The sequence below is a fragment of the Larus michahellis genome, chromosome 3, assembly GCF_964199755.1.
Source record: "Larus michahellis chromosome 3, bLarMic1.1, whole genome shotgun sequence".
Classification (NCBI taxonomy): domain Eukaryota; kingdom Metazoa; phylum Chordata; class Aves; order Charadriiformes; family Laridae; genus Larus; species Larus michahellis.
The window spans coordinates 80,658,218-80,674,115 of NC_133898.1; the positions used below are offsets into that span (position 1 = coordinate 80,658,218).

At 36.6% G+C, this 15,898-nt stretch overlaps 1 protein-coding gene across 2 annotated transcripts in view; it reads left to right on the forward strand.

The window, feature by feature from the left end:
* CDK19 (cyclin dependent kinase 19) overlaps positions 1–15,898 on the forward strand; it is a 134,134-nt gene that overhangs the window by 50,000 nt on the left and 68,236 nt on the right. For both annotated transcript variants that reach the window (XM_074580948.1, XM_074580950.1), the window contains 2 exons: positions 1,912–2,022; positions 14,047–14,187. In XM_074580948.1, the coding sequence (XP_074437049.1) occupies positions 1,912–2,022; positions 14,047–14,187 (252 nt within the window). The remainder of the gene's footprint in view (positions 1–1,911; positions 2,023–14,046; positions 14,188–15,898) is intronic.

A 15,898-nucleotide genomic window follows, 5' to 3' on the forward strand; every position in this document is an offset into this window, starting at 1 on the left:
CAGTTTCTCTGTGTGGACTGGTGTGAGCAGTGGTGTTTGAAAGCTGCAGAATGTAAACATTCCTGTCCTGTTTTCTTAGAGCACCTTTCAATTCAATGCACAACACTTCAGGCATCATTTCTGTTCTTATGCTCTACATAATACTTGTGTTGACTTGTTTATTGTATGCTAGCATTTGATATGGAACTATAAACTTTGGCTGTTGCTTATGTGAAGTTTTACTTATTTTGAGAGAACGCTTTATTTAATCTTTCTTTTTTTTATTAAAAAAACAAGTTGGAACGAATTTATATTGCTATTGCTGACGACAGTGTCTTTAAGAACGATCTAATAACAATTAAAAAAAAATGTGCCTACTATAATGTTTTTTTCTGCCCCTGGTTTAAAAATTATCCTAAAATGAAAAGAACTCTGCATTAAAAAAGAAAAGAAAAAAGTCAGAGTCGTCACGTTAAATCCCTACTAGAAAACGTTTTTTTTTTTTTAATATGACTAAAGACAAGGTATGCAGCAACATCTCTCAATGCATGTTGAAGAGCGCCAATTTTAATCTCTAGGGTTTTGTTAATTTATAATTCTGCAAGTTTTTACTTTTTGTTAAGTGTCAAAATGATTTTTGCTGTATTTCCTAAGTGATACCTGGGCATAACTATTGATTGGTCATTAGGGAGGAATTTCTTTCTTTTACAGCTAGAAATGCTTGTGTTAGGGAGAGGAAGAAACAGAAGGAAAACATTTATTGCATGGTAGAAAAAGCATTTAAATGACTTAATTTGCTGGAAAACTGGAATAGATTTAAGCAGTTGTAATATTCTTTAGAAGATTCCTTGTCTTGACAGGTATGTGTATAGCCGAAGGATAATATAATTTAAAATTAATCCTTTTCCTTATTTTCCACTCCCCCCACTCTAAAATAAACATCTTGAATCCCTTTCTGTAAGGTGAAAAAAGGGAAGGTTCATTTCTCTCAAATGTGCCTTCGAACCTGCTCCATTTACTGTTTCGCCATTATAAATTGATTCTTGGCAATTTATATACTAGTGCTGCAGATGCAAGCAATTTTCAGATAAAACAGAAACAATCAATCATTCTTGTGGCTGCAGTATGGAGGGGGGGGGGGGGGGGAAAAGTGATTCCATGGAAATGATATTTTTGGGAGTACTGCTTCCCAGCTCCTCCTGAGGACTGATTTCATCTGGTAGAAGGGTGATTTCAGCAGCGGTGCCTGTTTTAATGTCCTGTCTAATTAGTCATGAGAGCTAGTTTTTGGGTTTTTTTCTGGAAAGCAGAAAATAAGCTTGGGTTTATTATTAGGACAGTTGTTGAAATAACCATTAGAAAAAGGGTTTTGGTAAACTTTTCTCTGAAAGCACCCTTATCTTCTGAGAAGAACCACCCCACAGTCTTCCAGGCAAGCGAGGCAGGGATCTGATGCAAAATAAATTGGTAATACAGTAATTATGTGGTGATCAAGAACTGTACGTCCACACAAAGAATTGGACCAGCTGCATGAGCTTCATTCTGGCATCCTTAAATCCCAATGCTCACCTTTGATGAGAGAAGAGTTACGTTTGTGTGTAATGACATCCTCTAAGCTAGAAGCTGAGGGCGAGTGGGGTGAGTAGGTAGGATGGGCAGCTGGGTGCTGAGTGTGGGACAGAGGGAAAGGTAGCTAGCGATGGTCACCTGTGCTTGCAGAACAGCAACTCATGCTACACAAGCTGCATATATCCTGATTTTGACATTTTGAAAATAATGTGCTGAATCAGTGTCATCTTTTCTTCTAGGGTCTGTTTTAGGATGGCTTGTTTGCTATTTGTGCTAAGACCTGTTTTGTTTTTTTTTGTTGTTGTTGTGTTTGCTTTCCTTAACAAGCACAGAAGTAACAAGAGCTTCTCTGTTTCTCTGCAGCTTTTACGAGAGTTGAAGCACCCTAATGTGATTGCGTTGCAGAAGGTTTTCCTTTCTCACAGTGACAGAAAGGTTTGGCTGCTCTTTGATTATGCTGAACATGATTTGTGGGTAAGTACAGATCCCCCTGAATGTTTGAGGTAGTGTAATATGAGCTTGTTCATACTCAAGTGTGTGTGGCGTACCTTTGTACAGCACAGAGATGCATACATTTCTTGCTCTGTAATTAAGGATCTAACTGACATCCTGTTCTTCGTACACTTTAAAACCTGCAAAAGGCTATGTAGAATTTTTTATAGTCAGATTTCATTTTGAAGGTAGGAGAATTTTCCTACAAGCTTTAATTGGAGTGAAAGAAAGCTTTCTGAAATTGAGACCTTCTGAAATAGAGATTAGAAACGTATTTAATATTTTCTTTTTCCTGCAGTTTTACACACACACACACGAACCGAGGAGAGACTGCTTTATTGAATTCTCTCACTGAGATATAGTGGAAGTGACCAACATTCAATCATCTAATTATAAACAGTGAATTTATGACTGTATGGGTGGAAAGAAAATAAAGAAAAAAAAAAAAGTAAGCACTGCTAATTGGGCCTACTGATGGACTGTCGCTACGTGGAAGAGGAGAAGAGACTCAGATGTCTGTTTTTAAGTTTCCAGCAAAATATGATATGATTTGATTTAATCTAAGATAGAGGTGGACATCAATGACATCATGAGTTGATCTCAAGCACCACGCCTGTTGATATGATGTGAGTTGCTTGGACCTGGATTTGTGTTTAAACTTAAAAAATATCAAACACTTAATAAGAGTAATCAATAAGTTTTTATAATTCCTTTGAAAATACTGGCAAGGAGAGGAAGTGGTAATATTAATTCCAATACTACTTTTTAAGGCTTCAGTAATATAGAAGTTGCTATTACTAATGTTAGTGAAAAATTGTACAATTTTTTTTGTACTTAGCTTTCAAGACCTAATGAATATGTACTTGTAAATGATACAAAAATTGTTATCTGAAAGGAAAGTAAAATTAGACCATGCAAAAAGATACTGTTGTCTCGGAACAAATAAAGTCACGGTATTTCATTGCCCTTCATGTGCTTAAAAAATATTTAATTTTATTTCTTTTATGGGGTAGCAGCTTTGTATTTTAAAAGTTTTCTTCATTGAAGTTCAGTGTACACTGAGAGTTTGTGTATTTCTCACAACTGGTGACAGTGATGATGAGTAGGAATGCAGCAGCTAAAACCCTGTGTGGACAGAATTTATTTGTGCATCAATTGAGTTTACTCATTTTATAGAACAACCGTAACAAACACATTGTACAGCTATGTTGAATAGCATATTTAAAACACCCTTTTTCTAACCTTTTCCATTTGAATTTATTTTGGGCGTGTGGTTTTTACACTACGTGGTGATTTTTTCACAGGATTTAACAGCTTTAGATAAAGAATCACGGCAGTCTAATGTTCTTATCACTCCTCACATGGCTGGGTATTGGTCATAATGTCAGTGAAGTTAATTCTTCTCTATTGTTTGAGACTGAAATGTTTATTGCTCTAGTTATTTGATGTGAACTGATCTCCCACTTCCTAACTCTTACTTTTTTTTCTATGGGACATGCTACACAAATAATTTCTCCTTTCCTGTATAATTGCCCATGTTTCCTTGCTTCTTAAGCCTTTGCCAGGAATTCTTTTTCCTCCCTTGCATAAAGGTAGCCATGTTCCAGGCAGTCTTGGTTCTGGCTTAACCTTGGTCCTCATGTCTTTAACTGTCAGCACTTCCCAAGCATCGCTCTTAATTCCCCTTTTGTCTCTTTTGCTCACTCCCAACTTTGTGTCTTTTTCCACGCTGCCCTCCTACACATGGAACAGCCTCCCAATTAACGTACGTAAAGATCCTTCACTATCCTCCTTCAAAAAAACCTCCTGAAAATCCACTTATTTTGTAACGCATTTCAGTGATAACAATCACTTGTCATTCTGTCTGTGTTGTGTTGTGTTTTGCATTTCCTGTGCTTTACAGCTTGTGCCCTTTCAGCTCTTTCGGGGTAGAAATTGTAGTAGGGGACTTGCACATTTTGTTATTGCTTAGCACCATGTGCTTCCCCAGCACTACATAAAACCAAAATATGTCTATTCATTGTGCGTATCAGTTTAGAAGGATTTAAGTTTTGGAATTGTAGATGTGCTGTCACTAGAGAGATGTAGATTCCCAGAGGCCAACGGTTTCAAAAGTAAGTAGCTTAGAGTTACTTCCCAAAATTTGTCTGTGAGTATGGGAATCGTCCTTCTGTTCAAAGCCGCCCAGCTTTAGTAACTCCTGTTGCCTACAATGAGGAGGGTAAATGCTCATCACTTACAAACATCAGATTAATTAAAATCATTACATTTTCAGCTTCTGTACTGGAAATATTTGGCAAGAGATGAATAAACTATATTAGATGCTATCTTATTATGTTCATTTTGTAATACTGAAAAAAATTGTCCCGTTCCAATGAGGAAAAGTGGTGGTGCCAATTAAGCTTATTAAAAAGTTCTTTTATGATGAGCAAGAACTTCTTTTTTCACTTTGCATTTAATTCCCAAGGATCAGACTGCTCAAATCTGAAATTTGAGTATAGATAGCAGCATACTTTGTAATTTGCTATAACTTCTGGTGATATCGTTACCAAGGGATGAAGAAAGCCATGCTAATATGAACTACTTTTGACAGGTATCGGTAAAGACTTATTATGTTGTCCTTGCCTACAAACATATCCACTATTTAATAACTAAGCCTATCAAAGATTTTTTTCTTCATCGCTTCTCAAGTTACATTATACAAAACAATGCAAAGCCATTCATGAGATCACAATAAAGAATGTCTAAGAAAACAGGAATTCTTTTGACCAGTTGATTTATAACTCATTTGCTTTAATTACCAAAATTCCTAGTGTAGTCCACAAGTTATTTCCTTATGATTTTTCCTGGCTATTAGTCTCAGTCGACTGGTAAAGTTCTTAGGCTGTTGGATGTGCCACATATGTTAATTTACAGTATATTGTCTACACTGTCATCACTGCTTATGCTCATGCTATGAAGTAAATGCAAGATTCCTTAGCTTGTCCCTCAGTGTAAAAGAAGCATCTGATGCAAGGATAAAATTGTATTTGTCCACAGATGCCATTGAATGTCTCATACGTTATCGGCCACATCCTTTCTTAATTCCTGGTAACTTGCTTCAGTCTTACACCTTTACATTCCGATGGTCTGAGACTTTCGGCGTCAGATGTTCATAGCCACAAAACCAACTGTTTCCTCTTTCTTCTCTTGTGAGGGACATTCCTTTTTCAATGTCTACTCCTAAGGTCTCGGATACTTTTAATCCAAATTGTATTCAGTTTTTCTGCCTTGAGTGATTTATGTTGAGATAAAAAATAATGCAATTCCGTTAACACATAGCTGAGTTAATCTTAAGTCCATGAGTGGAACTGATACTGTTTTTAAGTTACCTTTTCCAGCACACAGTTAGAACTTCATAGTCTTACAAATTATGCAGGGGTGAAATCTTTCCAAGAAAGTGTAATTCCTTCAACTAATATGTGTCTTTTTCTGCTGGTTCATTACTGACCTTTTGAAAAAAATGGTTGTTTTAAATGCATGATTTCTTGATGTTTTATCACTAAGGAATAACTTACTTTCCTATTCAACTTTCATGTATGTTCTTATTTTGCTTTAGTCTTAAGTTGTATACTGCTGTCCAGAACTTCCTACGTAAAGCTCATACCTTTTAAAACATTGTTCAAATTTATATTAAATACATTAAATGCATAGTGATTACTCAATTGGAATTTTCTTAAAGTTTGATGCAAGTGAGGTCTGCTCGGGAAGTGAATTCTACTTGTTGTCAGTGTAGTTACTTTTAGCCACTGGAGAGGTTGCAGTGCTTAGAGTTTTTCTTTTGTTCCCAGCTAGTCTCCTATACTTCTACAGCATCAGCTTTCTAGTATTGGAAATATTTTCCAAAGCACACATTTTTGGTGTTAGTACTGCGGATAAGCAGTCTCTAATTCCACAGTCTCTATATTTTTAAATAGGATTTTTGATTCTAAGCAACGTTTTTGTAACCTTTTTTTATGTTCTGAATTGATAGGGTGTCTACTTTCCTAGCTGTGGTACAGAGTTAATTCTCAGAGTCATTTAATATGTGTGTGTAACTTAAAAGCTTAAGATCCACCTATTCTGGAGATCTATGTTGTAATTTAAATCAGAAGCTTCTTAAAAAAAAATTTTTATCTTACTCTGAAAAAGTGACGTTTTTATCACAGTAAAATGTGTTGAATGTGTTTTATAGCCATAAAAACATTGTTGGGTCTTAATAAGTGATTAAATAAATTATTGAATATGATTTTATAATATTGACTGGGATGGTATGTTCACTCTCTAAGACCTGCTAAACCATGATTTTTTTTTTTAGGTTTGGTTGAATGTTTCTCTCTTATGATTAGATTCAAGTGATCTCTAACAACTAACTCCTTAGCAGCAAATACCACTGAGAAACTTGGAGTAAAATTCATCTTGAAACTGTCTTTTATAATAATAAAAATGTATGGACAGACTGTCTCTGTATTATATGAAATACTTGTTATATATATATTTCTGCTTTTTAAAAATGTAGGATACAGATTATAAGCATAGTTGTGCGTACCTAAAAATAATCATCAAGTAATGGACAGGAGAAAATAATCTTCCTACATGTGAATTTCATAATACTAGCTGACTCTCTCAGTATACAAATATACTTAATTTCAGCTAACAGCATTTTGAGTAATGTTCAATGTTCTTATGCTAAATGAAATTGTGAGGGTGTTGCATACTGATTTGTGCAATAAACTTGCACATTTGTTTGATCACATAGATGTTTTCTAATAGGTCTGAGTTTTAAAGTCTTCTGCAAATTTGGTGTAATCATTTGTAATTCTTAGTTTTACTGGGCTTCAGTTTAGCTTCCAGTGGTGAGGATAACTCGGATGCTAGTTGATCACAAATTCTTATATACATGAAAATACCTTTCTCAGTGTATGAGGGTTTTTTCTCTTTTAGTTTTCTATGGTCGTGTATATTTTTGTTTTAATTCAGTCCTGCTCCATTAGGTGATTTTTCATGCAGCCTTGATGATTGATTTTTCATATGTTGTGCACATATTTACCAAAACAGGATTCTACTAGCTGGCAGAAATATTCAAATAAAAGATTTGTTAGGGTAGAAGGGAATGGGCTGGCATAATTTTTGATTACTTTAAAGTTACTATTTTTATCATTAGCCGTTGTTACAGAAAGTCTTTATGGCATGATTTATCACTTCCAAATATAATGGGTAGGATCTTTTTGACACTAAAGTGATGGCTGGATTTCTTGCAGAGAACAGTGCTATTCCTTGTCGGTAGCTGTCTGTCTGCGAATGTGTTTGTCATGTCACAAAACTTGCTTTTTCTGACAAGTTGTAGGGTTTTGAGGGTAGTTCGTAGGTTCATTTTCTGTACCATGAAGCGTGAGAATTGGAGGAGACAACGGGTAGGAACAGGCGTCAAAGACAGAGGCAACGGTGCAAAAGCACAAAGTATGTGAAGAATTAATGTGAATAGAGTGGCGTGAATACTGAGTGTTTCAGATACGTACTGAAAGGGTAGCTGAATTCTGATGGTTTTTATTATCATCGTATAGAGTTATTTTGATATATTTAGATCTGAAAGATCTAGAAGACCTAGAAAGACCCCGGCAAAACCTGGGAAAATTGTACTTAATCTGTTTGTCTGCTCTGTGCTTCAAAGCTTAGCTATTTAAAGCAAGTTGGCATTACCAAAAGTTAGTGTATTAAAGCTTGTCTCACTGTTACTTAAGATGTCGACCTCTTGTCACTTGGAAATGGATTTTTCATTAGGCAGTTTGGATAATGACATTCTAAAGAAGACACTTGATGATAGCGGCGTACTGACATCGTTTAGAGGGAGGCTCTTGAGGCATATTTTTTTTCTCCCCTCCTCTTTTGAAAGACTGTTGTGTATTGATTGCTGTAATGCTCCCAAAACTGGAAACTTAAGTGATCACTGTAGAAATACTTTTACCCACTTTTGTTTTGATTTTATTTTATTTCACTTGTGATATACTCTTGACAAAATTTTTTTAGTGTCTAAAACTTTCATCTCGGAAGTGAGTCCTAGGTGTAGGCTTATGAAGCTGTGATTTATTTTTGGAATAGTCAACAAATGTTACTCAGGTTAGTTGGGTCTGTCTTTGCTTCCTCTTTTTGAAAATTGTGTAAACAATGCGCATTTAGTTCTTGTGCTACCTTTAGATTTTCGTTTATTTTTTCTGTAGCCTTTGAAGTGCTTTACGTTTAGCACTCAGTATTTGTCACCTTTGTTTGAGTATTGATTGCTAAAGAGAGGAGGTGGAAATCATTTTATGTTTAAAATAAAACTTGAGGCCATGTAATTTGAATCCTCCTCTGGACTTTGGCACAGATTTAATGTGTGTCCAAGCTTCCGTTTCTTTAATATTAAAATGTAATTTTACTTTTTACTGGCGCATTGACATAATTCTGTTTTATTCTCAAAGGTAGGATTAGGGATTGGATAGAAAGAAGGTTTTTTTGCTAAAGTGTGGGAGCAAACAGACAATTTACTTAAGCAGGGAGAGGCATCTGTGTTGACATGATTGCATTTCAGTTTGATGGAGATGAATGTAATTTTGAAACAAGCATCGCCTTGAGCAGTAGAACTCAAGAAGTCAGATTTTCTAGGGGGCTGTGTCTTGAGGTCTGTGGATCATCTCATGTCTGTTGAGGTGAGATATCACACTGTAACTTCACTTAGTCAGACATGCATAAAATCTCTCTAGCTGTCTGCTGATTTCCATGAAAAATTTCCAGGTCTGACTCATTTGTTTGTTTTAACAACAAACAAATTAACTAATTAACAAATTTTAACAAATTATCAAACTTTGTCATACCGAACGACAATTCTTGGAATCAAGAATGTGATGACACAAACACAGAGAGAGTATGTTTGCATCAGCTTGACCTTCCTTGGAAGCAGGCTAAAGTTAGGATCTTCTTGAATGCTCATTTAACTGCTGGGTAAATACTAGGGGTTTTCATGGAAAAAACCTAAATGACTTTGCTCTACATGTTCACTTTGTTTATGGTAGAGGATTTAGAAAATGTACATAGTTCCTCATCAGCCTGTGTCCAAACCAATTTCAACACACTAGGTAACATAGAGAACTAGAGAAGCAGATGAACTACTAGACTGAATGCTGTTTCATGAATCACTGTGTTTTCTTTTAGAATGCTTAGCTCTCTTTCACTTCTTTCATATCATTTGTATGGTCTTGGCTTTGCTAAGCTAAAATGCTAAATGCTAAAGCTAAAATGATCTCGCTGAAGCCAGTTCATCCATGCTTCTCCTCAATTTTTACTACATTTTTTGAAGTCGAAAATTTGGAACGTGCAGTTCGTAAATAAAACCAATAGTTCCAGAGGTTGCAAACAGCAAATTATAGCAAATCTCTGGAAGCTTCATTACTTTTCTAAATGTTACTAAATTTATACTCTAATGTTGGTCAATGAAGTACTAATTTAATTTAGAATACAGAATTAAAGCCACTGCCACAAAGTTGATGTCTTGTTTAAATTTAAAACAAAACATGTAAAAGCAATAGAAATATTTTTGCATTATGTTTATTTTCAAAATACCTACTTGGTTCACATTGTTCATGGAATCCAATCAGTGGCAGCATGTTTTTAAGATTTAGGAATCTGAAAATACAGATGCATAGGAAGGGAAAGTGACTTGGCTCTTTTGCTGAATAGATTCAAATATTGCTTGGAGTTTCATTTACCTCATATGACATGCGTTATTCATTCATTTTGAGGCAATTTAGATATATCAGAAGGGGAGCTTGCATCTGCAGTGTTCTAATGAACTAATTAAAATGAAATTATGGCTGGATAACAGTTGTGGATGGGTTTCTGTTCTGTAGCATGCAACGGGTATAGTGTGCGCTGATGATTAAGACTTCCCCAAACTTCTGCTGAGTGTGTCTGTCTATTGTCCAGCTTTTGTGGCGAGGTGTTCTATCAGAATACAGGAATTAAGTAATCTTTAGGGAGTGACAGTGAAAAAAGACATGGAGAATGCTGAAGCTGTTTGACCCTCTGTCTGCTTGTTGTCTTGCTACAAACATGCCTTTCTGACTTAACTGGATTGTGGAAGTCCTCATGTTTTGTTCTTAGTGGTTATCCATTAGGGGTAAGATTCAGCAAAAAAATTGAACATTCCTAAAGGTTAGAAGATTGCAATATCCAAGCACACCTCCTGGTTTCCAGAAAGAGATGCTGAATGTCCTTCATACTTCTCAGGATTTAAATCAATACCCCCAGCTCTTGGGACAGTCTTGATGCTGTGCTATTCTGCAAAAAGATTTACTGAATGAGAGAAAAGAGGAGTGTGGTTTTGAAGCCTAGCGGTTGGGGCAGTCATCTGGGGAATGAGGAATGCGGGTTACAATTCCTAGAATTCCTGTAAATTATTCCATACCTTTATTAGATCTGAGGTTATGGCTGTTGTATGCTGTACTTGAGGCTGCGCCTTGGGACTATTGAGGAGGTGAAGCTAGTAGAGAATGCCTCATCATCTTGCATAATGCAGTTATGTATAAAGAACATCCTAGTTTTTGCTGGTACCTGCACCCACTTCTACACCTGAGGTCTTGGATTTAAACTATTAAATGTTTTGACATGGAAAGAGCACATCTCCCTGCCATAGCTGAAGTCAGCAGAAATGCTTAAGTTAAAAAATTCCATTAGCATACTTGTGTTGGTATGGCATCCGTTGCTTTGGATTTTACTGTACACCTGATCTGCCTGATCTCCAAAATTTTTGTCAAATTGTTATGACCATTCATTTACTTCTGTTCTCATGCTCTTTCTTTTTTTTTTTTTTTTTTAATTTGAGGAATATTTCCCCACAACAGTGGTAAGGCCATATATTTCTGAACTATATTTCTGAAAATATAAAGAAATATGAAAAAGCTTGTGTTTGCTGCCTCCAGGAGAAGAATTGCTGTTTAGTTGTGTGTTGATCTTTCTTCATGCGGCTAGTTGCATACAAGGTATTGGGTGACCTACTTTTTTTCCAAAACTCTTGAGAGCAGGACTTGGTGACAAGTGCTATGGATTAATTCCAATGGCGTGGGGCAAATTCAGCTTTTCAGTTCCCTGTACTGTTTGGCCCTGCGGTATGCTTTTAGTTTAATTTTTGTTCATTTCTCTAATCTAAACTGTGATGGGGTGAAGCTCGCAATTTGACAAATATAAAGTTCTGTAGAGTCAGTTGGCAACAGTAGTTTTTATTTGCTTTTGTAGGAAATGGAATTCTATCTAATGGCGATATTGCTTGCTTAAAGCAAAACTATCAGTTTTAATTAGTTTCTGCAATTCAGTAACTCCTTCAAGAACGGAGCTTGCTTTCTTAGCCTCTTTGACTGGGACAAGCAAGCATCAGAGCAAGATGGTTTAGGATATGTCTAAGTGGTATTTCAGAGGCAGATAAGAGCAAGCTCTGCCATCTTCTGGAGCGTGAGCCAGCTTTGGTAAGTGTGGTGGAGAGCCTCAGCTGGCAGCTCTGACTGGGTCACTTACCTTAGTGATGCACTGATTTAATTATGCTAGCTCTGGTTTAGAGGTAACTTGCATACTGAAAGCTCAGCATAAGGGCAGATTATCTGCCTCAAAAGTTCACCTAAGTGCTCCTGTGGAATGAGAGGAAGAAAGAAGGATCCTGTTGCTTTGAGTCGCTGCAGGAAACTTTCCCCTCCTCTATGCTTGTATAAGATTTGCTTTGCCAATCTAGATTAATAGCGTCTTGTTCATTGCTTTAAATGTCTGCTCCATCCTTTACTTTCTTGTGGGATAAAGCATTCAGCAGGGTTCCCAATGAACTGGGGAACCAGAGGGGAGGGCAGGAGCAGCAACCAGAGGGCATCAGCCTGGTGCCATCATGATCCCTTCCTCGAGAGATGCCAGAGGCAGAGTGTTCCTCCTCTACATATCTGTAGTTAATTGCATCCCATGAGACCCTTTTTTATTTTCTATGTGCCTTTAGTATAAGGAATAATGTTTTGTGTGGATACTAGTCAGTTTTTAAATGGGTATAGAAATCCCTTTTAGTGCTTATATAGTGCTCACACCTTGAAAAAGGGCTGGGCTGGGTTTATGGGTCTTTGTGTTGTGACCTTTGCCTGTTGGTGCTCCTGTGTGGTTTTTTTTTTTTTCATACCATGTATTAATAAAGATATTAATTTGGGGGTTTATGGTATCGTTACTGCTTTATGAATCATATTGTAATTACAGATGAAGGTCATTATCTGGTGAGCACTGTGTGGTACCGGAAGGTAGGGTCTCCCAGTTGAAGTTTTGACACAGTCTTCTTGTGCCAAGACAAGAAAAAGCTTTTCTAAGAAGATGATCCCTTAAAGCCTTCCATTATAGTTTTTTGAGTGATCGCACAGTTAAAAGATGGGGTACTAAGGGCTTGTTTTGTTTACTGATCCTCATTTGTGTATTAAAAACTGATAATCTTGTAGATTTCTTTTATAGTGGTTTGGGTTTTTTTTTTTTTGTTTTAATATACAGCCATTACTGTTGTACCTATTGGGTTTTTTTGCCTTTTTTTTAATTTTTCTTTAAACAATATTGCTTACACCTTTCCTAACCACAGTTTGACAGCAGCTAGAGTACTGGTGACAGCCGGAGGTAGCATTTACCATGAGGAAACATTAACCCATTACCATTTGCATTGGGAACAATAGTGACAAACTTGGCAGGGGGTGGTGGTGGTGGAGGGAGCAGAGGTCTAATGAAAGCACAGCCATTGGCTACCTCTTTAACCTGGGGAGGGGGATGATCTTGAACTAGACAAATCCTATTTAAAGAACTGGGTAATTAGTAGTCTTGTCACTCTACAGATTAGCATTTTGAATCGCTTTCAGTAAAAATGCAAACTGCCTTTATTATTTCTGTCTTTCAAAAAGCACATAATTGAAAACTACTTTGTTATTTGAGGTGCTTCTTTGAATTCCTTTCAAAAAGGAGATTTTTTTTTTTTTAAATCTGAATGAATGGATTTAGTTGTTTGTTGAATGGCAACATGTTAAGATTGGTTTTGTGCCTTGCATAGCCTCACCTTGTCTGAGGATTGAAAAGGTAGAAGGGCCTCACCCCACTTTATTTCTTGTATGGTGTAGCAAAACCAAACCTAACCCATCATCTCCACATTGATCTGACAATAAATATTAATTAGTTTATGAATATTTCATGATCTCTCAGCAATCTTTTCATGATCTTTTTTTCATTCCTTCAACTGACTAATGCTGGAATCCCTTTTTGCATTCCGTGTTTTCAATCGGTGTTTGTCCTCTAGTGGGTATTCTGTAATCCAAGAACCACGAGCTTGTCATCATCAATGAAGTATGCAGCCAAAATTTGGAAGCGAGAATACAACCATTTTTAGATATTTGCGCACGATCTCACCCTAATGTTGTGATGTGGGGTTTTTGGAGTTCCCCTGTCCACCCTTGCTTTAAATATTTATTTAAATATTCATTTAAGTATTTACTTAATCTCTCTCTACCTGGCATTCTAATTTAGAGGGGAGTAGTAAAGCAGTTGCAAGCACTCTGTCCTGGGTGTTTTTGGAGAGGAGGAGGGAAGGTGTGAAAGGATAGAGTGTGGTCCTCTTTCTGGTAGATACTGCTGGTTTAGAAGGTTCTGCTCGAGCAGCTGAGGATAAGAGGATCCCCAATGGGGAGGAGGGAGGGAGGAGAAGGTCTTAAGACACTTTGCTAAAGGTAAGTAGCCAGTCTTTAGATGTTAACAAAAGCTTGACAGCTGTTTTTTAAAGCAACTCGGAGAATAAAAACAATTTAAGACAATTGTGAGCACATCACTATTACTTTTAATTGCAAAGTTCAACAGATTTTGTATTTCATTCCATTATTTAGTGTTAATAGCTTAAAAAAACCAACACGACAGAAAACCTTTCTACTTATCTAACATACTTCGTGTTTCTACTTGTTTTATTTCTAGCACATTATCAAGTTTCACCGTGCCTCAAAAGCAAATAAAAAGCCCATGCAGTTGCCAAGATCTATGGTTAAATCCCTACTCTACCAGATCCTCGATGGAATCCATTACCTCCATGCAAACTGGGTGCTTCACAGAGATCTGGTAAGTGTTGCATGTATTACCTGGTTAAGAAAGTTTCACGTGCGTGTTGTTGGATAGGAGAAGAAAAGTCCCTCTTAGTAATCTTGCGTATCGATCCGTACAGCTCTTCCTGTTATTGTTGCAGGAGACCAATGGAGAAGTTAAACATGAAAACAAACTGTGTTTTCACATTGTTTTTATCTGAGTCATCTGAGCTCAGACAATGATGCTAGATCCGGTAAAAGGATTGCAGATACCAATATCCGAAAACAGTACATGAGCCAGCTGGATATACGTTGGTTGAACATTCTTATAAGTTTGTGCATGACTTTGAAAAGGCATTTAAGTAGGAAAGTGATTGATACCCTTGTACATTGTTTGGCTTACGTGCAAGTTACCATAAAAGCTAGTGAAAGAGTAGTTTTTTCACAGAGTATTTCATTTCCATGTGGTATTTTTTATGACCGTGGGAAGAGAACTTTGAAAGAGTTGTCATCTTGAAATTTCTCATGACCTGAGGTGGCTCTTTGATTGCAGATTACAAGGGCAGCCAGTTGCCTTGTCTTAGTTACTCTTTTCCCCTTAAACTTTCCCACCAGTTAAGTGAAGTGCTACCAAGGGTTGCAAAAAGAAGAATAATGATATGGGTATAGTGCTTGCTGCCACTTGCATTGTAACTAGAATTTTTGGCATGAGACGAGCAATGTGGTGGTTAATATCTGTTCTAATAGTTACGCTATTGTAACATCAGTAGTAGGTGTGGTAGAAAACGTAGTGTAATCTGTGTATAAAGCCACTGCTTTTATTTGGTTATTTTTTGTAGTTGCCCCAGTAGGTCAAAACAGGGATGCGTGTTCTGAAAATTCTAATCACTAATCAAGTTTTGTGAGATAAAGATTGTTCTTGCGTCTTTAATAGTAAATAGGGGCTTGGATTAGTTTTTGGATGTAGAACAAATCTTTTCTTAAAAGATGTGAATAAACCTAAGGCAGGCCTGGAATAGAAGTTACAGACATCTTCTGAAATAAACTTTATTTTATTTATTTTATTTTTGTCATAATACCTAATAACAGTGGCCAGAAGTGGACTTTCAGGTTTTGGTATGGATTTTTTTTTTTACCTTGTTCCTTGGTATTTATTGTCAGTTTTTCTGTTAAATTGCACATGTTAGTATGTTTGTGTGGGGACTTTTTTTTTTCCACCTTTGGAATAGCAACCATGAGCAAAAGTAAGAAGCAAATACAGCCCTGATTTTTATGCTACAATTACTACTTTCCTAAGGAGACAGCTGTTGCTTTGGCAGAGTGCTGAGAAGTAGATACAGCTTGAGAAGGAACACCTGAAAAGTCTATATTCAGCTATGTTTAAGGGAAGCATATATGTTCATGGAATTATTAAATATATATATATATACTCAGATGCCATACATGGACTTGATACCTTAACAGGAAATACAAGATGGTATCTATGATAATAATAACAAATACCTTGGAGAATTTTCTTGCCAGTGTTGCCATTTCCAGCCTGCAGCACCAGGTGTTTTGCGTGACTAGTGCTGCTGCTTTACAAGTCTTATCTGTTGATGTGTTGCAGCAAAGCTGGTGCCCAATGTCTCTGTCTTTTCTCTTGGAACTTGGGAGGTGATGGTTGCTGTTACGAAAAAGACAACTATTTTTTATGGCGCTGGAATGATAGTGCTTGATTGATGTTGGCATAATTGAGAAGGGAGAAG